General features: G+C 34.9%; 4 protein-coding genes and 2 long non-coding RNA genes across 6 annotated transcripts; 2 read left to right on the top strand and 4 right to left on the bottom strand.

The window, feature by feature from the left end:
• Positions 1–1,165: 1,165 nt before the first annotated feature.
• LOC100263781 (dof zinc finger protein DOF2.5-like) lies at positions 1,166–2,899 on the top strand. The gene is made up of 2 exons (XM_010663669.3): positions 1,166–1,550; positions 1,702–2,899. The coding sequence occupies exons 1-2, from the start codon at positions 1,539–1,541 to the stop codon at positions 2,626–2,628; spliced, it is 939 nt and encodes a 312-aa protein (XP_010661971.1). The 5' UTR covers positions 1,166–1,538; the 3' UTR covers positions 2,629–2,899.
• Positions 1,700–3,532, bottom strand: LOC132255204 (uncharacterized). The gene is made up of 2 exons (XR_009467846.1): positions 3,308–3,532; positions 1,700–3,183 (listed from the first exon to the last, which is right to left on the bottom strand). It is a non-coding gene; the product is annotated as an uncharacterized LOC132255204 (long non-coding RNA).
• A 1,682-nt stretch (positions 3,533–5,214) lies between these two features.
• Positions 5,215–11,866, bottom strand: LOC100258632 (uncharacterized). Its single transcript, XM_002266370.5, has 3 exons — positions 11,426–11,866; positions 7,693–7,841; positions 5,215–5,667 (listed from the first exon to the last, which is right to left on the bottom strand). The coding sequence occupies exons 1-3, from the start codon at positions 11,609–11,611 to the stop codon at positions 5,529–5,531; spliced, it is 474 nt and encodes a 157-aa protein (XP_002266406.1). The 5' UTR covers positions 11,612–11,866; the 3' UTR covers positions 5,215–5,528.
• On the bottom strand, positions 5,701–7,686 carry LOC132255203 (uncharacterized). The gene is made up of 2 exons (XR_009467844.1): positions 7,267–7,686; positions 5,701–7,186 (listed from the first exon to the last, which is right to left on the bottom strand). It is a non-coding gene; the product is annotated as an uncharacterized LOC132255203 (long non-coding RNA).
• A 3,849-nt stretch (positions 11,867–15,715) lies between the features above and the next one.
• Positions 15,716–18,345, top strand: LOC100263878 (aluminum-activated malate transporter 10). The gene is made up of 6 exons (XM_002264463.4): positions 15,716–16,323; positions 16,451–16,591; positions 16,675–16,947; positions 17,016–17,134; positions 17,217–17,360; positions 17,472–18,345. Exons 1-6 carry the CDS (start codon positions 15,984–15,986, stop codon positions 17,937–17,939), a joined length of 1,485 nt encoding a protein of 494 aa, XP_002264499.1. The 5' UTR covers positions 15,716–15,983; the 3' UTR covers positions 17,940–18,345.
• Positions 18,346–18,520: 175 nt separating this feature from the next.
• Positions 18,521–24,729, bottom strand: LOC100253490 (uncharacterized). Its single transcript, XM_002266647.4, has 2 exons — positions 24,243–24,729; positions 18,521–19,480 (listed from the first exon to the last, which is right to left on the bottom strand). Exons 1-2 carry the CDS (start codon positions 24,334–24,336, stop codon positions 18,786–18,788), a joined length of 789 nt encoding a protein of 262 aa, XP_002266683.1. The 5' UTR covers positions 24,337–24,729; the 3' UTR covers positions 18,521–18,785.
• Positions 24,730–25,889: the final 1,160 nt, after the last annotated feature.

Raw genomic sequence — 25,889 nt, 5'->3', positions numbered from 1 at the left:
ATTTAATTTTAAAAATAAAAAAATAAAAACAGAAAACAGGAGCAGCGCCTTTGGTTTTCAAAAAAATTAGCTAGAGAAGACTACCCAATATTATAATATAATTAAGAAAATAAATAAATAAATAAATAAATAAAAGGAGAAAGAGATTGGGAAACTTGGTGGATTTGAAGAGAAACAACAAAAATGTCCCAATCAGAAGAAAGAAACCAACACATTTTTTCTCATCAATCCTACCACCGCATTAATTGGGTCCTACCACAGTTGCTTTTGTCTCCCCTCCCTTTCTCCCTAGACTTTGACACTTGCACATTTTTTTTTTCAAAGAGACTTTACTATATAGTTTATATTCTTTATATGTATACCGTATTTTTCTTTGATAAACTACAAAAATAACTTTCCTTAATTTCACCTTAAACATTTTTTAACAACAATATTAACCCTAAGCTATACTTAAATCTTCAAAGATCTTTCTCTTCAAAATTTTCATTTGGATAAATTAATTCAATTTGAATCAATAATATGTATTAAAACAAATTAAAATTAAATAAAATGTGATATGATCTAATTTTTTTTAAATATTATTAATTTAATTTTATTTTATTTTTACTTTTATAAAAATAGAGATAATCACAACACTAATCACAAATTAGTTTTTAGGAAAAGCACTAAAAAGGATGGGACAAGAGGAAGAAACAAGAATCACGACTTTCCCCTAATATGGGGTGGGAAAAGAGGAACCCGAGATAGTGAAAAACATTCTTAATTCTGATCTACAAGAATATAATGAGTAATAATTGTAGTTTTTGAGATATTATGTTAATAATCATCTATTTTATCAACTATCAATGAAGCAAATTTTAAGTGAAATGGGTTATCTCGGTCTTATATCACTTAAATATTGAGCATTAATGATTAAATTGGGATGGGCAATGAGATTAATTTGTGGTAAATGAAGATTAATTTTTAAATATATATGTATAATTAAGATTGAATGGTGGCAATAATCTACCCCTTTTTTCCCACCAAGGAATTTTAGTAGGAAAATATATTGTTGTGTGGTCAAAACAAACCCATTACTATCACTTTCTTCATCATTTGTAAAGTAATAAAGCCAACACATAAAGCCACCACATAAAGCCACCACACAAACAATCCCAAACATTCTTTCTTGCACTTGGGGGCAGCTGCAGACAAAGGAGAGGTGAATTCTCCCTTTATCTATCTCTCTCTCTCTCTCCCTCTCTCCCTCTCTCCCTCTCTTTTTCTCTGAAGACATCATCACTTGTTTTTTCTTCCCCTTTTCTCGATCTTTTGAAGTCATGAATAATGCTCAATGGCCTCAGGTTGGTTCACTTGTTTCATTTTCTTTCTACTGTTCTGAACCTTTTCACATCTGGGGCTGATTTTTTTTTTTTTTCTCCTGATTTTGTAATCCATGCATGAGTTTTGATCTGTTCTTGAAACATGGAAGCTAGCTAGCTCTTCACTTTATATTCTTTTTTCTTCCCCTTTTTGCTTATGTGATCACCAATAAAGGCATGAAAGAAAAGGTAGTAATAGTAGTTATTAATGTTTGTTTTTTCAGTATTCTTTTCCTATCAAAAGCAACCCTTTTTTTTTTTTTTTTGTGTGTTTGGTTTGTGGGTGATGATCCTTTGATTTTGATGCTGAAAATTGTTGCTGTTTTCATGGGGGTTTCAGGAGAATAGTATCGGAGAAGCCAAGGACATGGAAGAGGCGATATCGATTTCGATAAACTCTGATCATACTTGTTCTAAGCCTGTGTTGGAGAGGAAGGCAAGGCCCCAGAAGGATCAGGCTGTGAATTGTCCAAGATGTAGCTCAACCAACACCAAGTTCTGTTACTACAACAACTATAGTCTCACTCAGCCAAGGTACTTCTGCAAAACTTGTAGAAGGTATTGGACTGAAGGAGGAACTCTGAGGAATGTCCCTGTTGGAGGAGGTTCAAGGAAGAACAAGAGATCTATTACTACTTCTTCTTCTTTATCTTCTTCATTGACATCTTCATCCTCATTCAAAACCCATCTTCCTGATCTGAACCCTCCAATTCTCTCCCACTTTTCCTCTGAAAACCCTAGGATCCATGAACCCCATGATCTCAACTTGGCTTTTCCACTTCCACAGTACTACCATGGCATCTCTCAGTTTGCTGAAGTGCCCAAAATCGAGAACAACAACTGCTCTTCTTCTTCCTCTTCTTCTTCTTCCTCCACTTTATCTCATCTTTCAGCCTTGGAGCTTCTCAAGACTGGGATCACTTCCAGGGGGTTGAGTTCCTTTGTCCCAGCACCGATGCCGGATTCATCAAGCACCCTATTCACATCAGGGTTTCCTCTGCAAGAATTCAAAGTACCCCACCTCAGTTTTTCTGCTCATCTACATGGGGTTGATCCTCAGCAGAATATGAGTACTACCGGAAGGGTTTTGTTTCCTTTTGGAGAAGTGAAACAGCTCCCAGCCACAACAAGCACTGGAGTTGATCATGATTGTAGTGGTAATAATAAGGGACAAGGGAGTCCAGCTACTGCTGCATACTGGAATAATGGCATGTTTGGTGGAGGAGGAGGAAGAGGAGGAGGAGGAGGAGGAGGAGGATCATGGTAGAGAATTAAGGAAGAAGAAGAACAACAATGGAGATCATCTTCAAGAAGTTAATTTCTTTTCCACTTTTTCATCTTTTTTTTTCTTTTTTTTTTCCTTTTCACTTTGTTTGGAGTTCTCTAGAGAACTAACAAATAGGATACAAATGTTTCCTTTGTTTTATCTTCTCTTTATTCCTCCTTGTAAAAGCTTATCATTCTCCACGGTTTGAAGCTCATTTCAGGCTGGCTTCAAAAGAGTTTTCGTAAAATACATGGATTCAGAGGTAGAAAAAGATGTGAGTATAAGCTTCACCAAGAGCTTCACCATTTTAGCAGCTTTCATCATGGTCTTGACTCGTATCTTTCTCCCATCACAGTCAGTGTTGCATGTTCTTCAAAAGAGTTGTAAGCATATTTCCAACAAAATTTACTTATTAATTTCAACTCTCAGATCTACGGAGACCGAAATCAGAATTCATTTGGGAGACTAATTAGATGGAGGATTAATTAGGCAAAATTAATCCAAGAGTGGAAGAGAGAATGAAGAGCAAATGGGATTAAAGAATTTTCAGTTTACCTGCCTCAACAAAAAGCATACCTAATCAATATGTATGCCAACCAAGAATGGGGTAAAGATGATTACTTCATGTCATCTACATTGATTTTATATTCAAGACAAAGAAAAATCTGACAAAACCCACCTCTCTTTGGCCTTTTTTGGAGGGACCCAAACATTCTTCTAGGCAGGCGTGCTAGAATTTTCTCCCCCACTGACTCAGTCCATCCATACATATATATATACATAAAGCTCTCCATTTATATATATTCTATGTTTCATCTTCTAGTCTAGTACTAGTGTCATGAATTTAATAGAAAAATGGAGTCTCTCACAATTAGTCACAACCAACCTACATTTCATGGAGGTCCTTTTCCTCTCCATTTAGGATTCCCCCTCGATTTTTTTATTTTATTTTTTAAAATTCAGTAATTTTAAAAATTAATTATATTTTAAAAACTATAATATTAATTAAAAATTATCTTTGAAAGAGATAATTTTAATTTGAATATAGAAGTTAACTTTTAAAAAGACAATTTTAAAGTTCAATTAAAATTGTCTGAAGATAAAAGTTTTTTTTATTACTACCATATTTCCATAAACTCATTGGTATTTTAAAGTTTGTATGAAAAAAAGACGATTATGATATATTTGAAAAACATATAATACTTTTGTGTTACATAAAAAGTGAATTTTCCGATATTGAAGTGGAATTAATTTTCAAGACACAATTTTGTGTCTATTCAACTGAATTGAAGTTTATATATAGTCTTCGAGACATTAGTTTCATATGGGTTTCATATCATGAGTCGTTTTAAGATACATTTTGACAGTAATTTTTTAAGGTATTTTAACACTTATTTTAAATTTTTAAATATTAGAAAAATTAGAAACACTTTTTAAAGTCAGTATCATATAAAATAACTTTTGTTGCGTCTGGAAATAAGAAAATTCTAAATTAGAGAAAGTGGAAGAAGACTTATTGATGAAGGCAACTCTTAGTGATATGATTTTGATGTAAGTCCAAACCACATTACTTGTCTGATTGGATATTATAACATTCACATCTATGCATACTTGTCACCTACACATGAAATTGAAATTCATGTAATAGTTTTGATGCAAAATGTTGGAGAGAGAAGAAAGATAAAAATTATCTCAGTGGAGGCAAAATTTATATACAGGTGGATTGACACGTCATCAATTATCTCGAAACAAAAATTGTATATTTTAATTACATATGTCATCAGCTCATATATTACAAATCATTCTGATATTTATGAAGCGTTTATATTGATTTTAATAAAAAGAATTTATGACATTTTTTCCATGATATGTATTTGACCCGTGGCCAACCTTAGTCAATCTTGTATTGAACTAAATCTTCGGCGATACACAATCTTGGCTCGCGAGTCGTGAGCACATGCTATTGTGAACACCCAAGTCAAGGTCTTCCAATTAAATATTTGTTTCAGGGAAAATGGCCCACATCTGCATCAAAACCTTTGAAACCAAAACTCACACCAAGAAGGAAAAAATAGCCGAACTATTTGAATTCCGCTCAAAATCCCCGGAGAAAATAGCGGAAAATCAAGCAAAAACCCACATCACCAGAGCTTGAATCATACACAATCATCTATCAGAAAGCGCTTCAGATTTCATACGCTCTGGAGGAATGAAGACGAATATGACCTCACCACTCACTTATTTGTCACAATTTTCCGTCGTTTTCGCTTTCAGGATTATTTAAATCCCTCTATGTTCATGGAGGGAGTGGGTTGTTGGATGGGAATGCTGGAGGAATAAGGTCCATGTGAAAGTAATGGTGTTCTAACTTTGTTTGGACACCCGGAAAGTTATTCTATATGCTCACACCCCAAGCGTTCACAATAAAAAAATTCCCAAACATGCAGAACACAAACATTAAACTAATCCATGGCATGAGCATCCCAGAAAGGAGATTTATGAGAGCTCCAAAATGGACTCATCCCACATGCTGTAAAATCTAATGATAACGACACCCTAATCAGACCCAAAAACACCAAAGAGAGCTTTTTCTTTTTGTCTATATATCAAAAGTTTTCAGCTGTGTTGATATATCAAATGCAGGAGTCATGGGAACAAAAGCACTTTCAAGCGTGATAAGGCAAATACACAGAATCCCTACTGTACAAAGATAAAACTCGATACACTTATTTCAAAGATGAAATATCTAACAGAGCTTGTAAAAACATTACATATCCAAACATCCTTTCCAGTTCTGACTTCTATACAAAATATATATTTGGCTTTTAGCAGAACGAGGGTAAGGATCAGCAGCCTTTTATCAGGTAAAACCCAAGCTGTTTTCTCATTGCCAGCCCAACTTAATGATCAGCGTTGATTCCAAAGATCCGGACCTTGTGCATATTGGGGAACTTAGCGATCACTAGCACAATCACAGCAAGAGTGTTGAAGAAGAGCATGGGGTGCTGGTAGTCAGTGGTGTGCGATGCTATCAAGTACCTGTTAAGATAAACAAATGGGGAATCAGTGTCGTTTTTGGTTAGGTCTACCTTCAGAAACCTGACATGACATCCCAGTAAATCGTATATAGATATTCTAGACTGCCACCCAAGTTTCCTATGCTGTTAAGAGAATTTTATTAGTGGCACCAAGTCATTACAGGCCGAAACCTTTTGGATGAGAATATAATAAACTATGACTAGAATAATATAAATTGTAATGGTGTCTGTATTTGTAACAGTATATGTGTGAGATTATCAAATTTATAATCATTGTCATCAATTAATTTAATCATCTCTAACTCAGTCAACCTGCATAGGAAGTAGGCTGGTCAAAACATGGTTTATCTGCACATCAGATAATAATAGGTGGTTAATAGATCATAATAGGAGTTTAACACATCAACTGATTGTGAAAATAAATAATAACTAGAAGCATAGCCTTTCACCAACCAGTAAAAGTAAAAGAGAAATAGCCCCCTGGGGTGTAGCTCAACGATAATGCTCTATGCCAAAGAACTAGTGATCCTGAGTTTGAGCAGTAATCAAAAGAAGAGAAAAATAAGAGGGTACAGGAGAACTAGACTTGGATAACAAAAATGTATAAGGCGATTATCATCTAAGCAGATTCAGTTAAATTCAAGGAGACCACCAATATAACAGCAGTCCATATGCATGCAATCAAGCATTGGAACTCAATAAAAAAAAATATCCAACGAATATATTGGAATAATCTTAGTGAACTTGCCCTGTTTCACCACAAATGAAAAAAAATGAAACCCCAGAAGCATACATGCAGTTCAATATTGGGATCTGACAATAGCAATTTCTCAAACAAATATATGTCTGGCATGATCCAACAAAAAGTCCTACACGCCTATTGAAACACCAAATATTTTAGTTATCCTTTAATTGTTAGTTTAGTAGTTTAGCTGCCTGAGAAGAGAAGTACAAATGATTCTACTAGGTTTATCCTTTAAAATCTCAGAAAAATTCACCGACTGTTATAAGGAATTTCCATGCAAGAGGCATTTCAAAATCTCCCTAATACTTCAATGGATTTTCAAAAGCAGGTGTTTTCTCAGTGATCCCTACACCATTTGCAAACTTCAAACATTACACCACTTAAAATAGTATATTTTTTAATACCGTGTGTGTGTGTAAGTCCTCACCAGAATTCCAACACATATCCCATTATTCCCTAGTAAACCATTACTCACCTTGAAATCAAATCTCAAAACCAAGTGAAGATGTCTTTGTTAAAACAGTAATAAAAACCTCCATAAAATCCAAAATGTTGATCAAAATTCAACTACAGAAAATCCTTAAAATTATTGTGATGTAACATGGGCTCTGGAGATAAGGAACCAACTTACACAAGTATGGACAGCAAGAAGAGCAAATTTTGAATGTAAAGAACCAAAGAGGTATGTCATCAACATTTCAGGTGCAAAACCTTGGGACCAACCAAATGATAAACAACAGTTGACAGAAATGAGATTTGATGTTTTGTCTGGCACCTGGCAATTAAACCTCAATTCTAAGAAGTCTCACCATAATCGAAACTTTCCTATGAGAACGTAAAGAATCAGGAGCATACTTGAAAAATCCTTGCATGGGACTTGGCTGGTTGAAGAAAAATTGATGGAGAGAGAAAGGGAGAGAGAGAGAGAGGAATGTGAAACTTTTCTGATGTATCACCAAAATAAGGACAAAACATCATAGCAAATCCATTGAAGAATTACCCAGTGCTACAACTGCTAACATTGCAACTTCCATAAAATCATAAAAAGTTCAATTGTCAGTTCGTGCAATCACATATTTACAAACAAAGAGCTAGATGATAAAAATAACAGTTACAATTACTGCATGTGTAATTAGAGACAGCTTGGCAAGCATAATCATTTGAAAACTATCAAAATTTAAAAAAGGTTAATGCAAAAATATAACTAATGAATGTCAAAATGGTTGTATGATATTCATATTTATACAAGTGAAATGACCAATGTTGTAGGAGGACACTTACAGCACCACTGGTACAACAGTTAGGAATTTCCTATTGCGTGTGAGCTGCTTTCCATTGTCTATCTGCTCCCACCACGTCAACCTATTGTAGATTCCCTGGTCTTCAGCAAAAGGAGTTCCTTTCTTCCAATGGAAGAAGTGATAGGTGACCTAAAGTGTGAAGCATGCTCCTCAATCAGGTCATAGAGAGGATATAAAGTAATCTAATGTAGCATCAGGAAGGGTATACAGACAAAGAAGATAAACAAACATATCACTTCAGCCTATTAAATAAAGATCCTATGCAAGTAGTAGTATGACAGTAAAAAATCCCAACATCCCCACTCATCTGAATTGTGGTGCATATATGAAATGTCAAAAAAGCACCAACTGTTGCATTATAATTAGATATAAGTGACAATTTTTTCCCTGTCCATCTACCCTGTCCAAAACATGTCCTGTTTATAGCAGGTTGGGTTTGCGGCAGCATGAAGTTATGTTATATATGACCCCAGCTTCCAGGGACGTGTGCGGGATGCAGGTCTTTATTGAGGTATCTCAACCCATCTAACTCTAAAATCTCAAGACTCAATTGGAAAATCTGAGTAATCATAATGCCCATCTCCTAATTTTCTGTACCCTAGGATAAAATAAAATATCGAAGAGCATGTTTATTCATTCCAATGAAATGGATTCAATCCAAATCCTTCCATTTCCGGCGATTGAAGGCGCTTAACTCAATTCTAAATTGATACATTTGGAGGAAAGTTGTTCTTCAATTTTAAGGAATGACTTTTCTTTCCTTAGTCCTTCCAAACAATCTCATTCCCCTTCCTCACAACTCATGCATATTGACAAAATTTTTACAACCCACACATTTGGAAAATCTACCTCACTAGAACCACAAAATGAATTTTCAACTTGAAAGATGTCATTGTCATTTAGGAAATAGAACATGGAAGTTAGTGCTAACAACAAAATGTAGGTTGAAGTCATATGTCCTTTGGTCCTCTTTTTGTTAGGCCCTCTTAATATATTTTTTTGTTTGCATATCAAAAATAAATAAATAACTAAGTAAATAAAAAATAGGGTTGAAGCTTGTAAATCTTTTTGAATAGTTTATATACAAATGACAGAACATTTTCAATTAGATTAACAAGTTTAATTAAGATTCTATTAGTCATGTGACCCAAGTCATCATTGTTATGTAAAAACGATGTGACTGGTGGTTTTTTTTTCTCAATTCACTGTTAGTCATGTGAATCAAGTCACTGTTTTCATGAAACTAAATTAATATTATTAGTTAAAAAAATGATTTTATCTTTTCTTCGTAGGGATTTTCTTACCTCATGTTTGTTGCATTGAATTGATAAAAGTACATTTTCTCTAAGGGGCTAAGCACTCTCCCCAAAAAAAAAATTGTGATGAAGAATATTTTCAATATATATATATATTACCTAATTATATCTCATAATAATTTTTTTTTTGATAGGTCTCATTATATCTTATAATAAATGTATACTTTCTAAAAATTAACATTGAAGTGGGAGTAATCTAGGAAAAAAAAAAACAGAAAATGAAATTAACATTTCATTATCTCCCTTTGTTTCCCATTATAAGAGCATTATTGTATACATATATATTTTTCATTATAATTTTCAGACGGTTAGTTAATAACTCAAAAGGAAACAGTTTTATCCCATTCTGTTGCATGATAGTTTTCTAAAACACTTCAGTAGGAATCCCTAATTCTGATTTCTTCCACTCTATTCCTTCCCATTATAATATCCTTTCAATTCAATTATATTTTAGTAAATGTGCCACAAGTACAGATCAAGAAAATCATCTAACAAACCAATGGCGCAATGCTCTTCTTTGTTGGACGCATCTTTAAGGAATCTGTATGACCAAACACAGGCCTGCCCAATAAACAGTCTGTACCCATATCAAATGTAGTCCTAGTGGCGCAATGCTCTTCTTCACACAATTGTCTTGATATCAACTCAACCACAGTTCAAACCCACATCAAAATGGCTAAATTTGAACCAGTGAACTTGATTGACATGACCCACTAAATTAGATTAGTTATATCTAACCATGTCAACATACAACCACATTCAATTCCACCAACCTCTCACCAGATTTACTTTTCAGAAATAAAGACAACTCCCTGTGGGCCTCTCCTCATAATGAAATCATGCTAAAATAAAAGTTCTTGGTTGCTTTTGAATCCTTACCAACAAATTTATTTAGATGCCATTGGTGGCTTATCAATGAAAATTAAATTTTAATCATCATTTTGATTTAACAGTCTACTAGAATGGAACTCTTATCAAATATTTCTTTTTTTGTTTACCAACATCTCTTCCTAATACCAAGTTTTACCATATTTTTAAATTGCAAGGCAAACCGTTCAAACTTGTAAAATATTCATGCAACAACAGGACAGTTAGAATTCCACTATGGAAGGTATACGTCCTCTCTATCCATCCTCATACACACAGGGTAATGGAATGATGACCAAGAAACTTAAACACTGAATCCACCAACTATGAAATGCCTAACGGCCATGCACACCAAGGCCTAAATTTCATATGAAGCTTAATTTCAAATTTTCAGATTTCAATGTGAAAATAAGTTAGAAGTTCACTACCAGTGAGATAATATGTGGCATGTGTATGTGAGGTGGGGGGGGGGTGGGGGTGGGGGTGGGGGTGGGGGTGGGGGGGAGAAGTACTAGTTGAATAAACTAGTCAAAGGTAACACCCAACATTCGGTTTCTTATTCATTTAGGCTGGACTAGGTATCGATTGGAAAAACTTGTGCTCTACAATTCCCATTCGGCATATTCATTTCATAACTTTGCTAAGATATTTCATGTTCTAATTCCATTCAATTGTAAAAGTCATCATTTCTGCTAAACATCATGAAGTACCAGAAATGAATAAAATGTAGATTCAGAATCCTAATTAAAAATATAACAAATAGCCACATCTTCTGAATCTATTACCAATTTTGAATGCCAAATCTCATCTTTATGCATGAAAATATGGACAGAAAATTAAAAAAAATAATAATAATGTGATAAAACTTTGGTCTCAGATTTTTTCACACTTTGGACCAAAGGAAACAAGAATCTCCACTCAGCTAAGAATAATGCAATGGTTTTTGGCTTGGTTTAGTTGATTCTTTAATTTCCCGATGTCCCAACCAATACAAACAACCCCATTCCAAATTTACATCTTTTTTGCTCTTACCCTCAGTTTTGGTGAAATATTCTTCCAACAAAATTTCACAAGTATAATCTATTTTTCTAAGCTGAATTCCCCCAAATCATAAAACAATCTTGCTACAAGAAAACCCGTTGAATTATCAAAATGCAACACAAAGCATCGATCAAACAAATCCAGCAACCTATTAAACACCCCAATCTGCCGTCAGACCACAAAATTACGATATGGATTTTCTCAAGCACATCTAATTAAAAAAAGAGTGGGCAAAATAATCGAAACCCAATTGAACACTCCAGAACAAACACCAAAATCGGCAAAAGACAATAACTCGAAACCCACAAAACCCACCAGCACAAACCCTAATCCACCCTCAAACAACTAAATTACATATTGGTTTTCCTCAAACACATCAATTTTAACCAAAAATCATCAAATAACCGAAACACACTTGAAAACTCAACAAAAAAACAAAAAAAAAAAAAAACCCAAAATCTGAGAGAAATCAAAAGAAAAACAACATACCAAAAAGTGGAAGAGATTGACGACTGTCCACGCCATGCCAGGAGAGCAGCCGAAGATGGAGAGAACAAGGAGCCATGCGAAGAAGAGAATGAGGATGTAGGTGGTCCACACACCCGGGTACGTGAACCACTCCGTGTTCCGGTTCAGATCCGCCGGCGGCTCCGCTTTCACGTACAGATTTGCCATCCAGATTCCGATCTCCGTCACACAATTTTCCGATTCGTTGATCTTCCGCCCTTCGCTTTTGATTTTGGATTTATTGTTATTTCGGAAGCTGAAAATCGATCGACTTTGCTTTTTTCTTTTTACTTAAAAATTTTGTTTTTTTTTCAAATGTAAATCCAAACCCCAAAACACAGCGCTCTTTGTTTCTTGGAGGATGGTCTGACGATAGATATTTTTTTAATCAATTCATTTTCAGAATCTCAGTACAACGACGTCGTTTTGATCCTATTTATTTTACTTGTAGACTATTAATTGAAACTTTATTAATTACGGTTCATAAAATATTTTACTAGATTTAAATAAAATCTAAAATGAAAAATGAAATTGAAATAGGGCTTGAATTTTATCTAGAGGGGTGAAATTTGAAATCAAAAATATCTGAGATGATGTTTGTTTTTTGACTAAATATAAACAATTAAAATATTTAGTTTTTATTTTAATTTGATTAAAAATGATTTAAAATCAATCAATATAATTAAATTAAACTTAAAAAAAAAAAAATTTATTTTAATTTGATGTTTTTATTAATTAAATATATTTATTAAAAAAATGTAGAGAAGAAAATGGGAAGATCAAATGGTCATTGAAAATGGTCCAAAATTAATGATATTAGAAAATTTTGGTGTGAAAATGTTTGTTCCATTGACTAACATCTACAAAATAGAGAATCATTTTCTAAGAATATTATGAAATGGGTCATGCAGGGTTGTAATAATCAAGTCAAAAGATTAATGCATGAAGTCCAAATCAAAATGGGCCTTCACAATCTAGCCCAATTTAGCTCCTAGCCCAACCTATCATTGAAGTGGGTAAGAATTAGTTCATTTTTCAGTCCATGGGCCAACCAAAAATAAAACCTTAACTGATATTTTATTGATAGGAAAATAAAGTAATTAGACGAGCATATCTCCCTAATTAAGGGTGTGTTTCACAATAATTTTAAAAAGTCTTTTTTATGTTTTTAATACATAAAAGATAAAAAATTTTAAAGTGTTAGAAAAACTAAAAACACTTACTGTAATCACTATCAAACGCACTTTAAATTACTTTCAAATTTGACCAAATTAATTTTTAATATAATTGAATTAATGGTACATTGGGGTTAATTTTGAAGTTTATTTTCAATAATTGAAAAAGTAAAATTAGAATTACTTTTTTCAAAATTCGTTTGAAAGTGTTTTTAAAAAACACTTTTAATATAAACAAAGATAAATGATTTTTTCAAAAACAGAAAAAACACTTTCACTTAAAAATATTTATAATAGAAACACCATTAAACACACTTTTAAGTTTAATATGACTTTCCATGCTTATTTGTTTAATTTAATTAAAAATATTTATAAAATAGCTTAATATGAAAGTTATGAAAATATTGTTTTTTATAGTTCTTAATAAAAATTTTATAATACCAATTTATTATGACTTTGATTTCGAAAGCTATCTTGGATGGGTCCCGCCTCCAAAACAAAAGAAAGAAAGAGAAAAAAAAAAAAAAAAGGTCCAAATCAAAATGGGTCATAATAGTGTGGCCCATCTCACTTTTCCCTGATCTTAACTTCACCTTCCTCTCACATCTATTTGAACATTTGAAATCCAAAGTGGCCCATTTGTCCCAATCATGTAAGGCCAAAATAGCCCAAGCCCAAAAACGTTGGAGCGAGACAATTGTATCATCTGCCATGGCCCATGTCAAGATCAAATCCATGAAAAAGTAGCATAGAAGAATCTAGAAAATGCTAGGGTTACACGTCAGGTTGCACAATGCCCATGCCACGTCAAAAGTTGTACGACCCATTATTCTTGGTGTGCACTGAGAAAATATTATACAACATCTGCCATATTTAAAAGAACAAACACGTTGCATTCCCTTCTACCCTTCAAATTCTAAACCATGACAACAAATTTCCTAATTTAGACCCCAAAATAATTTACAACTTAGGATTGAAAATTTATGTTCGATTGATTTTGAGATGCCAAAAACTTCTTTTTAAGCACAAGAAATTTTTTTATGTTTGTTTGAGTAATTTTGTTCAAAGAGATTATATAAAAAAAAAAAAAAAAAATTGTTGTTATTGGTAGAAAAGTATAAATAATTCTTGAAAAAATAGAATTAAAACAATTTTTAATTATTTTTAAAAATAAAATTTTATTAAAAAATATTTTATCAATGTTAGTATATTGTTCACAAAGTATTTGAAGGAAGAACAAATTAAATTTTTTTAGGAAATAAATAAATAAGTAAACAGAGAGGGGGATTTTAGTATACAAAACCTTATCAAGACAATAAAGATTTCATTTTGTTGGTTGGTTGGCTGGCTAAGATGAGCTTTATTGATAGTTGAGGTTGCTTTTCAAATTATGGGCTGCTTTCATTGAGACTGACATCTACACTTACCAATCAAAATTAGTTAAAGAAATGAACAGGAAGAGGAGGAAAGCTAAAAAACCCGTAAGGGATTCTATTCAAAACCTAACAAGGGCACCCCATGACATGATGGAGACTTTGTCTCCATCTGATAAGCTGAAAATGGTTAAAAGTTAAAAGCCCTTTTTGAGTGGGTATTTTATGAAGCAGTCAGTGAAGTTAGTTGCTGTCATGCTGATCGAATGAGGACCTTTCCCCTTTTAAGCTAGTGGACTATGGACAATGAACCATTAGGTTATCTTTCTGGGACCTGAAATTAGGTCTCTTTTCTGGGCATGGCTCTTCACTTGTCTTCTACCTACTTGTTGGAGGTCTCGTCAACTCACCCACAAATGGAAGCTATTGGGTTTTGCATCTTTCTTATCATTCTCTTTTCCCTTTTTATTCCGAGTCATCTCACTAGATCACCAGTGACAATCCATTTTTTCAGAAAGTAAGAGGATGTTTATTTTTTTTAACTTTTTGTTTAAAGTAATTTGCTTTTAGATTTTAGATAGTTTGTTTTTCTATTTTTTCGTTATTTATTATAAATTTTTTGCTGAATAGAAAAAAATCAAAATATTTAACTTTTTTTTAATAAAAAAATAATATATTAATTTTTCTTTACCTTTTAATACTTAATAGAAATAAAATATTATAAAAACAAACAGTTTAATACTTAACAATATTAAGTATTAAAGTTATATTTAGAATTAAGTAAAAAAATAAATACCACCTAAATTAACATTTCCAAAGGATCTGAAAATGGATAATATGATCATGTGTCATAACATCCTAATTAAGACAAACTTTAATATCCGTTTGACTAAAGATTTACATTGAATAGAGGAGGAAAAATGTGACAATATCCATATCAAACAATGTGTAATAGTATTCTAATTATTTGAGATATGAAAAAAAAAAAATTAATTAAAAATTACTTTATCATGCAAATCTTCTTTTGGTAAAGATTTTTAATTTTGAACCCCTTTGGTGGAAACATGCAAAGTTCTTAGCAGAGCACCTCACACCCAACTTTGTTTAAAAGATTTTTAAGCCCTTTGAAATGAGGCTTTAGACTATTGGAGAGTCGTATCAAATGAAACTTAAAATTAATGTGGCATTTATTAAATCAAATTAATAAACTTAAAGTTAAACCAACAAAATACCCATTAAGTTATTAAATATTAAATTTACAAATTATCACTTGAATATAAAAAAAAAAAATCTTTTAGAGAGTGGAAATTGTAAAATCCAACTATAGTCAAGGCATGGGATATATAAGTTTGAAAGACATTGCATGAATATATCGTTAGCCCGGACAACTTAAGTTTTTCAGAAAGTTGATAACTTAACATGGTATTAGAACTATGATTAATTAGAGGCCTCAAGTTTCTGTAATCCTCTAACTGATGACTATTACTAATTTGTCTCTTCTCATGAGGGTAATCAAGATTCGAAAAAAGAAAGCATTCCATTCTGCAGGTATCATATACCATCAAGCCATCACTTTCAGTAAACCTCAAATTTTCCTTAGTGCATTCTCCTTAGTGTGCTCTCGTGTAAATTAAATACCCACTTGGCTGAAAGGCAGATCTATTGCACGAACACAAACTTTTGTATAATCAACTCAAAAAACTTAATGGGGGTGACGTTGAGCCAAAGAAGATGATATTTTTTTAGGTCATGTTATCTCTTCAACACATTGGAGGAGAACGATGTGGTCCCCAACGTGTCAATGACCTCAAAGTGGCCTACCAGGAGATTTTAAAATGTTTCTTATACGTAACTCAGAAGAACTGGCATGCATATATATACACACACGCAACCAGTAACCACCACAACCTCAAACAGCAAAGCCCAGAAAGAACCATCAAAACCACACACATCCCATTCAAATTTGTACAAACCTTATAAGAAGTGGTTGATATGGGGACAGGAAGGGGAGATTCGGGTACGTTGGAATGGAAGGTGGATATTCCAGGTGGGAAATCAGAGACATTAGTGCCAGAATCTGGGTTTGTCTGTAGAATTTGGAGAGGATTAAGGGGTTTGGTTGAAGGGTTTTTGTTGAAAATCTGGAGGTTTTTGGAAAAGGCTTGGGGTATAGGAGTTGATGAGCCTAGAAAACTAGTTCATTGTCTTAAAGTAGGGTTGGCGCTTTCTGCTGTCTCACTCTTCTACTATATGAGGCCTTTGTATGATGGTGTTGGAGGGAATGCTATGTGGGCAGTGATGACTGTTGTGGTAGTTTTTGAGTACACTGTTGGTTAGTACCCAAAAACCCCATCAAGATCTGCGGTTTTTCTCTAAAACTTTGTTCTACACGTATCAATCCATCATCACATCATGATAATATGATGTCTGACTGAGATAGCTGAACTTTTCTACTGCAGGTGCTACACTCTCAAAGAGCATTAACAGAACAGCGGCAACTTTTCTTGCTGGGTCGCTTGGTATTGGTATTCACTGGGTTGCAAGTCAGTCAGGAGAAAGATTTGAGCCTATAATTCTTGGGTTCTCAGTTTTCATTCTGGGTGTGTGATCTTTCTCCAGGAAAATTTTCTTCTATCTACTTGGCTTACCAACACTAATCAGGTTGCTTCTCTCTTTCTTGCAGCTGCAGTAGCAACCTTTTCTCGGTTTGTTCCATCAGTGAAAGCCAGATTCGACTATGGTGCTAGCATCTTCATTCTCACCTTCAGTCTAGTTTCAGTTTCAGGCTATCGCGTGGAAAAATTAGTTGGGTTGGCACACAACAGACTGTCCACAATTGCCATTGGGACCTCCCTATGCATTATCATCAGCATGCTCTTCTGTCCCATTTGGGCGGGCGACGAGCTTCACTCTCTGATCACACGTAACCTGGAAAAGCTTTCCGATTCCTTGAATGGTAGGCACAGTCCTAGTAACCCACAAACAAGTGCAAATGCTTATACACTAACAAGTACACAAATCCAGGATGTGTAGCTGAGTACTTCCATCAAAATGGAACTGTGGATTCTGGTGGGGAAGATTGTAGCAAAAAGCTTCGAGGATATAAGTGTGTCCTTAATTCAAAGGCAACAGAGGATTCCATGGTAGGTAGTTGATTAGGGTTGTTTAGAAGTAAAATTTGAAATTCAATTTCTTGGAAACTCACTATTTCTGTAAATTCTCCAGGCCAATTTTGCCATATGGGAACCTGCACATGGCAACTTCAACTTCCGACATCCATGGAAACAGTACCTCAAGCTTGGAGCATCCATGCGTTACTGTGCTTGTTGCATTGAAGCTCTCAATGGTTGCCTAGATACAGAGGTTGAGGTAAACTGCTTGAAACAGAAAGGAAATAGCCTAAATGGTCCTTCGGATTGTTTCACAGTTATTTCTATATATTTTCCCATGCTTCAACTCTAATATATTTGCACCATTCAGGCACCTGAGTTTCTTAAGGAGCACCTGCAAGATGTTTGCATGATTCTAAGCTCCTGTTCTTCTAACGTCTTGAAAGAATTAATGATTACCATGAAAACAATGAGAAGATCATCCAAGATTGATTTCTTTGTTGGAGAGATGAACTCTGCAGTAAAAGACCTTCAAAATGGCATGAAATCTCTTCCTACCATGCTCTCAGTGACACCACCCGACACTGTAAAAGGAAAGCCAGGCACAAAAACCACCATACCACCTCTCATGGAGGTCCTTCCACTGGCTACATTAGTATCCTTGTTGATTGAGATTGCTGCAAGGATTGAAGCCATCGTTAACAACATTGATGAACTCGCTTGCTTGGCAGAATTCAAGCCCGCCAAAGATGACAAGCCGAAACAAAACCAGTCCACCATCACACCCATATCAGATGACCAAGATCATGAAACCATGACGGCCATTCAAAAAGTCTGAGTTCATCATGATCAACCAGACAACGGCTTATTCTATCCAAAAATCTAAGAAGTCTGTCCTGTATATCGTACACTCTGTGATATACAAAAGCTTTCTGAGCTTTTTTTCAGACAGCTTTTCTATTCTATCAGCATATCCTGTATAAAGTATTTTTTTAATGTTTACTCTACTTTGGCGATTGCATGACACTGTGCAATGCACAAACTTATTTTTGTAAGAATATGCTCTCCACATCACACCATCTTTGTTGTGTATGTGTTACATCATAGGATCCCCCATGGCTCCAATAAATGCACTATTGTTCTACATGGGTTGTTGTAGCCACACATGGAATGCATCCCTCAGTGGACAGATCCCATCAAATTGCATTAAAGTAAGATGATAAGGAACCTGATTCAACTAACTTTTATGATAGGCAAATAGCAATGTATTGATAAGCACCTAACAAATGCAGGGGCACAACTACACAGATTGCAGCAGTTCTAGAAGGCACGTAGTCCAAATCAAACTTATGTGTTTCACTCATGGTTCAACTGAAAATTACGAGTAACAAACTGAATTTCAGAAGTTATAATATCCTATAACAACTCAACCAATGCCGCAAATTTCATTTAATCCATAATTGAATAGCATAGTAGAATAAGTAACAACTAGAAAGCAGTTTTAGGATATCTCACAAACTTGTACAGAAAACAACTCACAACTTAAAGTTCATTAATAGCTACTGAATTATTGTTGGTATTTGACTAACAAATAGCATATATATGGGCTTCATGAGCGCAAGGATAAGATTCACATCACCTGGCAACTTGTTTGTTCGAAGCCTCATTGTTCCCAGCTACTTCCTCATGATCTAACAATCTGTCTATTAGAAGCATCATTTTCCTCAGCTACTTCCTCTGTGACATCACCCCAGCCAAGGTTCACAGCCAACTCCTCCACTGCCACCTTGATCACATCAGTTCGAACACCAATATCAGTAGCATACCTGCTCATACAGTACATTCCAGCTGTTACTGTTGCTACACCCACAGGACTTGGCATTAGCAACTTCAAAGGAGAGGAAAGAATTGCAGCCAGTGGAGCACCAATGACAGACGACGCTTGACCACTTCTTCCTACACCTGACTTGTCAACTATCAGAAGACCTGTTTTGCAGTACAGTGCAAAGTCCTCACAGTTATTCTGGAACACATCATAATTGCCAAATCCATTTTGAAGCAGATACATAGCCCGGTGGATGACTGCGTCTGGTGGGTCAGATGTTGCTGTAGTACATGTACCACCTCGTACTTTGGCCAGGAAAACAGATGGTGTAACCCCATATTCAAAAGAGTAAAGTGATCCTTTTCCAAGGAAGCAGTCAAGGCAGGAGAGGACAACCCCACTGTTTGGTTGCCTGAATCCACAATCAGGAAAGGTTGAACAGGTTGATGGGATGCTAGACACTAGATCATATGAGTCTGAAGGGGTCCCATTGTTTGAGTCCCTGTTTCGCTCAGGTGTAAAATGAACCACCTTGCTCCCCCCAACAAAGATGCCTGTACATTTTGATATTCAATGCAGTCTATGATTAAGCATAGCTTGGTCAAAGGTGATGTAGCATAAAAAGGCCAATAAGATTCTTCAGCAGCAGTTCTGCTGCTTTACTCAATTATGTTTTTTTTTCTTTTTTTGATGGGTAAGCAAAAATATTAACAACAGCACCTAGCAACAAAGCACACCAAGGTATATAGGACATACACAAATGACACCAATACACAAAAGGAAGAAGAGAGCAAAAAAACAACACCCTGCTCCTAATGAGATCCCAGCTGACCGACAAAATTAACCATAGATATTGACATCCAAATAGTCCAAAAACACACAAAGAGAAGGCTTCCAAGCCTTCTCACTATTGAAAAGAAATACCACAGTTTTTTTCTTGTGGGGTGGTTACAAAAGGCACACAAAGAACAACACAATAAAAAAGTAGAAGACTGACTGGAGAGTAATACACAACAGGGCATTTGAATGTAATGGATTATCAATTATGTAAGTTTATACAACATATTTTACACTTTATGTGCTGGAAAGAGCAGTTGATACATCACCAGTTTTAAACAATAATATACAAGCTCTTTTATTTGCCTTCGCAATTCCACTTAGCGTTAATCCTTCAGAGGGATAATGAATCTCATCATATAACACAAATTTCAATGCAGTGCTCTTTTAAAGACCAAAACATTGGAGTCCTGCCACTAATTTTTTCAGAGAGTTGAACCAGGAACGGTGGTGTTTTAGGCTTTTTAGCCTTCCACACTACACTGCTCCAGTTTATGGTTTAGAACCATGAAACAAACACAAAATCCTGGTGTGGGTCAGTACAACCATGAAGACAAACACTGCCTTGGTTTTACACACTACAGAGAAGTTGAGAAGCATGTATTTTGCACTCTTTATGAATCTGGTTTAACAAGGTATTGGTTTAGGAATCCGGATTGCTCCAGCTCCATTGCAGCTATTAAAATCATTCCATGGCCACTTTGGAGGGTTTAGCCTGCAAATTTTCATCAATAAATCCACTTATTCATCACTTTATAAATTTAGCCTGCAACCAACAATTAGCAGGATTTATCATAAATACACCCACTTGTTCACCATTGTCGGTGAAACATTTTTTTTTAACAACTGGACAGAAGCTTCAACAGTTTGTCCAACACTGAATAAACAGATCAACAATTGTGATCGTTTCTATATGTAAATGGCACTAAAAGAAGGCAAAAGTGTCAAATATGTGAGAAACACACTGGAATGGAGATATGACTCTAGATACAGCTGATGGAGGAAAAATGCAACGCAACCATTGCGAGGTAGTTGGAAAATAAGACATCATTAAATTGAAGGTCAAGCTTCTTTGTCAATTGCATTCTTTTTCCTTTCCTTTCTTTGATAGATAAAATTTATTAATATTACTAAGGATCAAAATATAAAAAAAAATGCAAGAATATTGATAGTTGGATTTTATAGAAATAACGGAAAATATCATATGGAAATCTAAAAAAAAAAATAAAAATTGATGGGACAAAAATTGATTAAAACTCATAGAAATGTTGGGAAAAACTCTAAGAAATGATAAAATAAGCAACAATACACATATTAAAGTTGTTTTATTGAAGACCTATATGATAAGTTTTGTGACATTTGGTGATTATTCTAATATACACTCGTAAGAAATATGAATTTTCAAAATGCCCATTCAATACTAATATGAAGTAAATATTTAATTTTATTAAATGTCAACAGTTTATATAAATTACATTTGAATAATTTCCTTTAATACCAAAATGAAGACCAATGTGGTTCCATGAAACTTAAGGATGAAGGAAGGTCATCTTGATGGAGACAATATTAGTACCATGACGTAGAATTTACATAATGGGATGACCAATTAGCCATTAGAAGGTCATTCCATTTGGATGAAAATGGGATGGAAATGAGGTATTGATTCACAAACTTAGACCAAAATAGCATTGAAAGGCCAATTAGACGTTATAAGATGTTTCACACTATTAGATTGCATCCACATTCAAATATGACCATCAGATGATTAAATAGTCATTGGGAAACGTTTCTGGCTGTTGGATTACATCAAAGATTAATTGTGGCCATTAGATAGGGAGAGAGAGACATTGGCGATTTTTTCAAAAATTTCCAAATGAATTAACAATAAATCAGCATTATATCACTAATTTTTTGCACAGACGAATGCCAGTCGTCCAATTGAAGCACACCCCACCATTTTGCCCATTTTTTCGACAAAAAATAGCTGATTTTTGGTGCTCCTGTCTTTCCAGTCAGTTTTTCATATTGGGGCACACTGATTTTCCAAGACAATATTTAGTCTAAATCAAGGCATTTTGCCTAAAATTGCCAACATTTTAATCCTTGGTTATTACACATGTAAATATGAAAATGTGGCTCACAAAAGCCATGCTGAAAAGGCACTTTGGAGGCATCTCTGACAAAAACTGAGCAAACAGTAAGGAATTTCAGGCTCTATAAGACCAGCCATATGGACTCGTCTAAAATTAATCAAAATAGAGGAGCACCACAAGGTTACCAAATTCACAATATGACTCTTTTAACACAGCTTAAGGCCTAACATATTTTTGTTTTTCTTTCAGCCCATATGCATGCTAGGATCTCAAAAACACAAAAGCTTCTGCATAATCCAACCATTCCTACCCCATCTTCTATGAAAACAACCATTAACTGGAAGATACAGGAAGGCAGACATTAACCATGTTACCCCAAATCTGCTAATGGATCTACCCAAAATGGATGGAGCAAATAGATAATGGATGAACAAGTTCCCATACAAAGCCAACATTTGGATCTAACCAATTTAATCACCATAAGACTAAAACAGAATGATATGAGACTTTTTCGGCTTATGATATTGCTCAACACAAGGCTTTGAAATCCAAAAAGTTGTCTAACCAAAAAAGAGAAAGCATACTTGCGAAGGCACCATGGTATGAACACATTTATCAATTGTCAAACACCAGAAGGTAATCAAGCCAGTGAAGGTATGACACGAACACATTGTGTCAATTTTCAGCATCATAAAGCTCCCTAATAGCTCTATTTTTATTTTTATTTTTTTACTGTTTCTCAGATGGGCTAGTAGGAGAGGGTTCTCAAGCTACACTTCTATCTCTTCTTGTTACCAAAGAGCGGCCACTGTCACTGATCTAGTTTTTTTTTCCATATTTTTCTTTTGTGTGTTTCTTGTATGCTTCATCAATATTTAGGTTCATCTCTCTTGCCATTTTTTCAAGCATAAGAAAAAAAGATTTAGGCAATTCACCCCAGCTTTACTATAAAACTTCCAAGTTCCAATTAAGCTAGCAAATATCTTCCCAACAGCTCTGGATTGATCACAGAAAGCAATTCCCAAATACTTCAAATGAAAGAATATCAATCGGAATCTAGTATCAGCATGTAGCACATGCCTTGCTAACATGGCAACTGTCCACATGAGATGTTCATATTAAAATAGCAATAAATCCAAGGGCTTACCCCACCAACGAGTAGGTGTGACTAAGGCACACAATGAAATTCTTGAAGGTAGCAGGACTGCTTGGGCTTCATCAAGCCATACCAAAGAGTGTCCAATAACCTATGGTTTGTTTGTCATATTACCCAACCCATTATCATTGGTCATTCATACCTTGCTTGACAAAAGCCAGAGCCAACCTGCAGAGCTCTATTATATTTTGGAGGTAGCATCCTCCAGGTCCCCCAAATGAACAAAACTTGCTTCGAAGAAGTATCATGAATTGCTATAGCAATAACTAAGCATCTAAGCTCGATTTTTGCTGCCGAAGAAAGTAGGAAAATACACGAAATCAAAGCTCTGAATCTTGGGTTTTCATATTTGGGAACCATTACAACTAAAATTTTAGCTGAACATACTTAATACAACTATTTGGCCAAATAGAAACCAGTGGGTCTTTCCATCCTGCTGGCAAGAATGGTTGGATTAGCATACTTCTCGGTTGGTTATGCATTCACTTATGGAGAATTTCATATATGGAAACCAAACTGAAGATGAGATTCAACATTCTATTTTCTTTCCTTCCCCCAGTTTTCTCAGAAACTGAACTTCACTCAAAAACCCCCTAAAACTTGGTCAGAATTGCCACATTGCAAGAGAATTCCTAGGGCTTTTATTCCCTGGACTACTAAAATGCATACTAATGGAATCCACATGCATTGACTTGCAAGCAAAGAAAATCAACCCTCCAAACATCCAAAAAAAAAGTCAACTCCAAAATTCCTCATGAATTGTAGAAAAGACATGCAGAAAACCAGAACATTTTGGTGAAATGAACTGCAGCCTCCAAAGGATAATCCAATTTGAACAACCACGCATCTCAAATAATAATAATAGTAATAATAAAAAGGAAAACGCCCCCAAAAAAAGGGAAAAGAAAAAGGCAAAAAAATTGCAGAACCCAGAAGCAAAAGCTAGTTGCCATTTTACATGATTAATTGAAGCAAAAAAAGGAAGGGGAAAACAAACAAATAAGCAAAACCCACAAGCAAAATCACATAGAGAACTCACATTGCAAAATTAAATTGAGGAACATGAGCGCACACACATACACACTCTTACACGGGGAACCCACATTGAATGATTAAATCGAAACCAGAAAGTAAAGGAAAAGCCGGAATGAATCAGGGCCCATAAACTAAAACTCCACAAAGAACACACATTGCATAATACTGAAACATATTTCAGAAAATCAGAGATACCATGATGAGAGTAAGTGAAGACAGCTCTCCAAGTGTAGATATGATCCCCTGGTCTGATCTCACTTCTCTCAACCCTGTTTGTGAGCAGACCCATCTCACTTCCTGCCTCTTCCTCTCCCCTCCGCTCACAAAATCAACCCACAAATCAGATTACACACCCATACACAAAATCAACCGACAAATCAGATTACACACCCATAATCACAAGTGATTTGTATAATCGATAAATGGGTGTGGCAGTGGATCATTGGTGGGTGGGAAGAGACCAAAAAGAACCGTTCAACAACCTTTACCAATGCAAAAATATACATATACAGATTTATGTTTTCTTTGTTATTAGTTTATTTATTTTTTGAGGACTCGATGATAGATTCTTTGGATGATGATAACAGTGATGATGACAACGGTTAATAATGATGATGATTCTACATGTTTTCTTACCTTTTTCTTTTTCTTTTCTATTGTTTGACTTTGCAGTGCGGTTCTCTCACTATTCCTCCTTCGCAAGGAAGGTACCAAACGTTAAAGACCAAGTCAATTTAGGATATGGTAAGAGTGTTATTTGATAAATCATTTTATATAAAAATTATATAATTTAAAAATGTATAAGCTTTTAATTAATTTGAATTAAATATAATTTTCTTTAATTTAATTTTTAAAAATTTTATTTAATACGTGGGAAAGGGGTGAATTTGATGAAGAAGCTAATAACCATCGCTATAGTTGACCATTGACTTCTTGAAAAGGATTTGGAAAATGGAGATTATGACAGGTGTAGATCACCTGTATCAATTTCAATGCTCCACATGTTGATCACAGCATCACGTACACTCATCCACACAGGAACCTCTCCCAAAACACACATGGTTCGCAAAACGGTGCGTTTCAATCGTCAAGAGGTGAAAACGGAGAATCCAACAATATTCTCCTTTTAGTTCTTCATGAGAAATGAAGCAAAGCCCTTTCACTTACCATCAGTTTGGTAAGTGAGAATATTGAGGAAAAGGAAGGAGATATGGCAGCAGCATTGTATGGGTAGTTGATCCCACCATTTGCTGATGCTACATTTGTGATGTCCTACATCGAATAGGGGAGAATGTTTTCCTGACGTTATATATGTAGAGGCTCATATTAACCAAATAGACGCATTTTAAAGTCGTGAGGGTCCCCTTGGGCCTAAAGGTTGGGTGCGGGTAGTTACAAATGGTATCAGAACCGATCCCCGATATCGGTGTGGGGGTTTGTTTGGCTTCGTAAAAGGTGTTTGTCTGTTTAACTCCGCAATCCCATGGAACATAATGAGAACGTTGTGTCTGTATGGAAGGTGTTTGTGATGTCCTACTTCGGATAGGGAAGAATGTTTGTAGCGCTGTATTTGTGATGTCCCTTATCGGATAGGAGAGAATGTTCCTAGCGCTACTCCTCTTAACCAAATAGACGCGTTTTAAAATCGTGAGGGCCCCCTTGAGCCAAAAGCGAATAATATCTACATGATTGGGTGCGGGTCATTACAACATTACCAATTCTATTCCCAACATGGGAATAGAAATGGAGAAATCTAATGCATAAAGACGGGGAAACTAAGACTTGTTCGTCAACCTCGATTTTGAGCTGTTTTCAAAAATAAAATTCTATTTGACAATTTAT

Source organism: Vitis vinifera, chromosome 15 (assembly GCF_030704535.1).
Source record: "Vitis vinifera cultivar Pinot Noir 40024 chromosome 15, ASM3070453v1".
Classification (NCBI taxonomy): domain Eukaryota; kingdom Viridiplantae; phylum Streptophyta; class Magnoliopsida; order Vitales; family Vitaceae; genus Vitis; species Vitis vinifera.
This window is presented reverse-complemented; position numbering and strand designations above follow the sequence as displayed.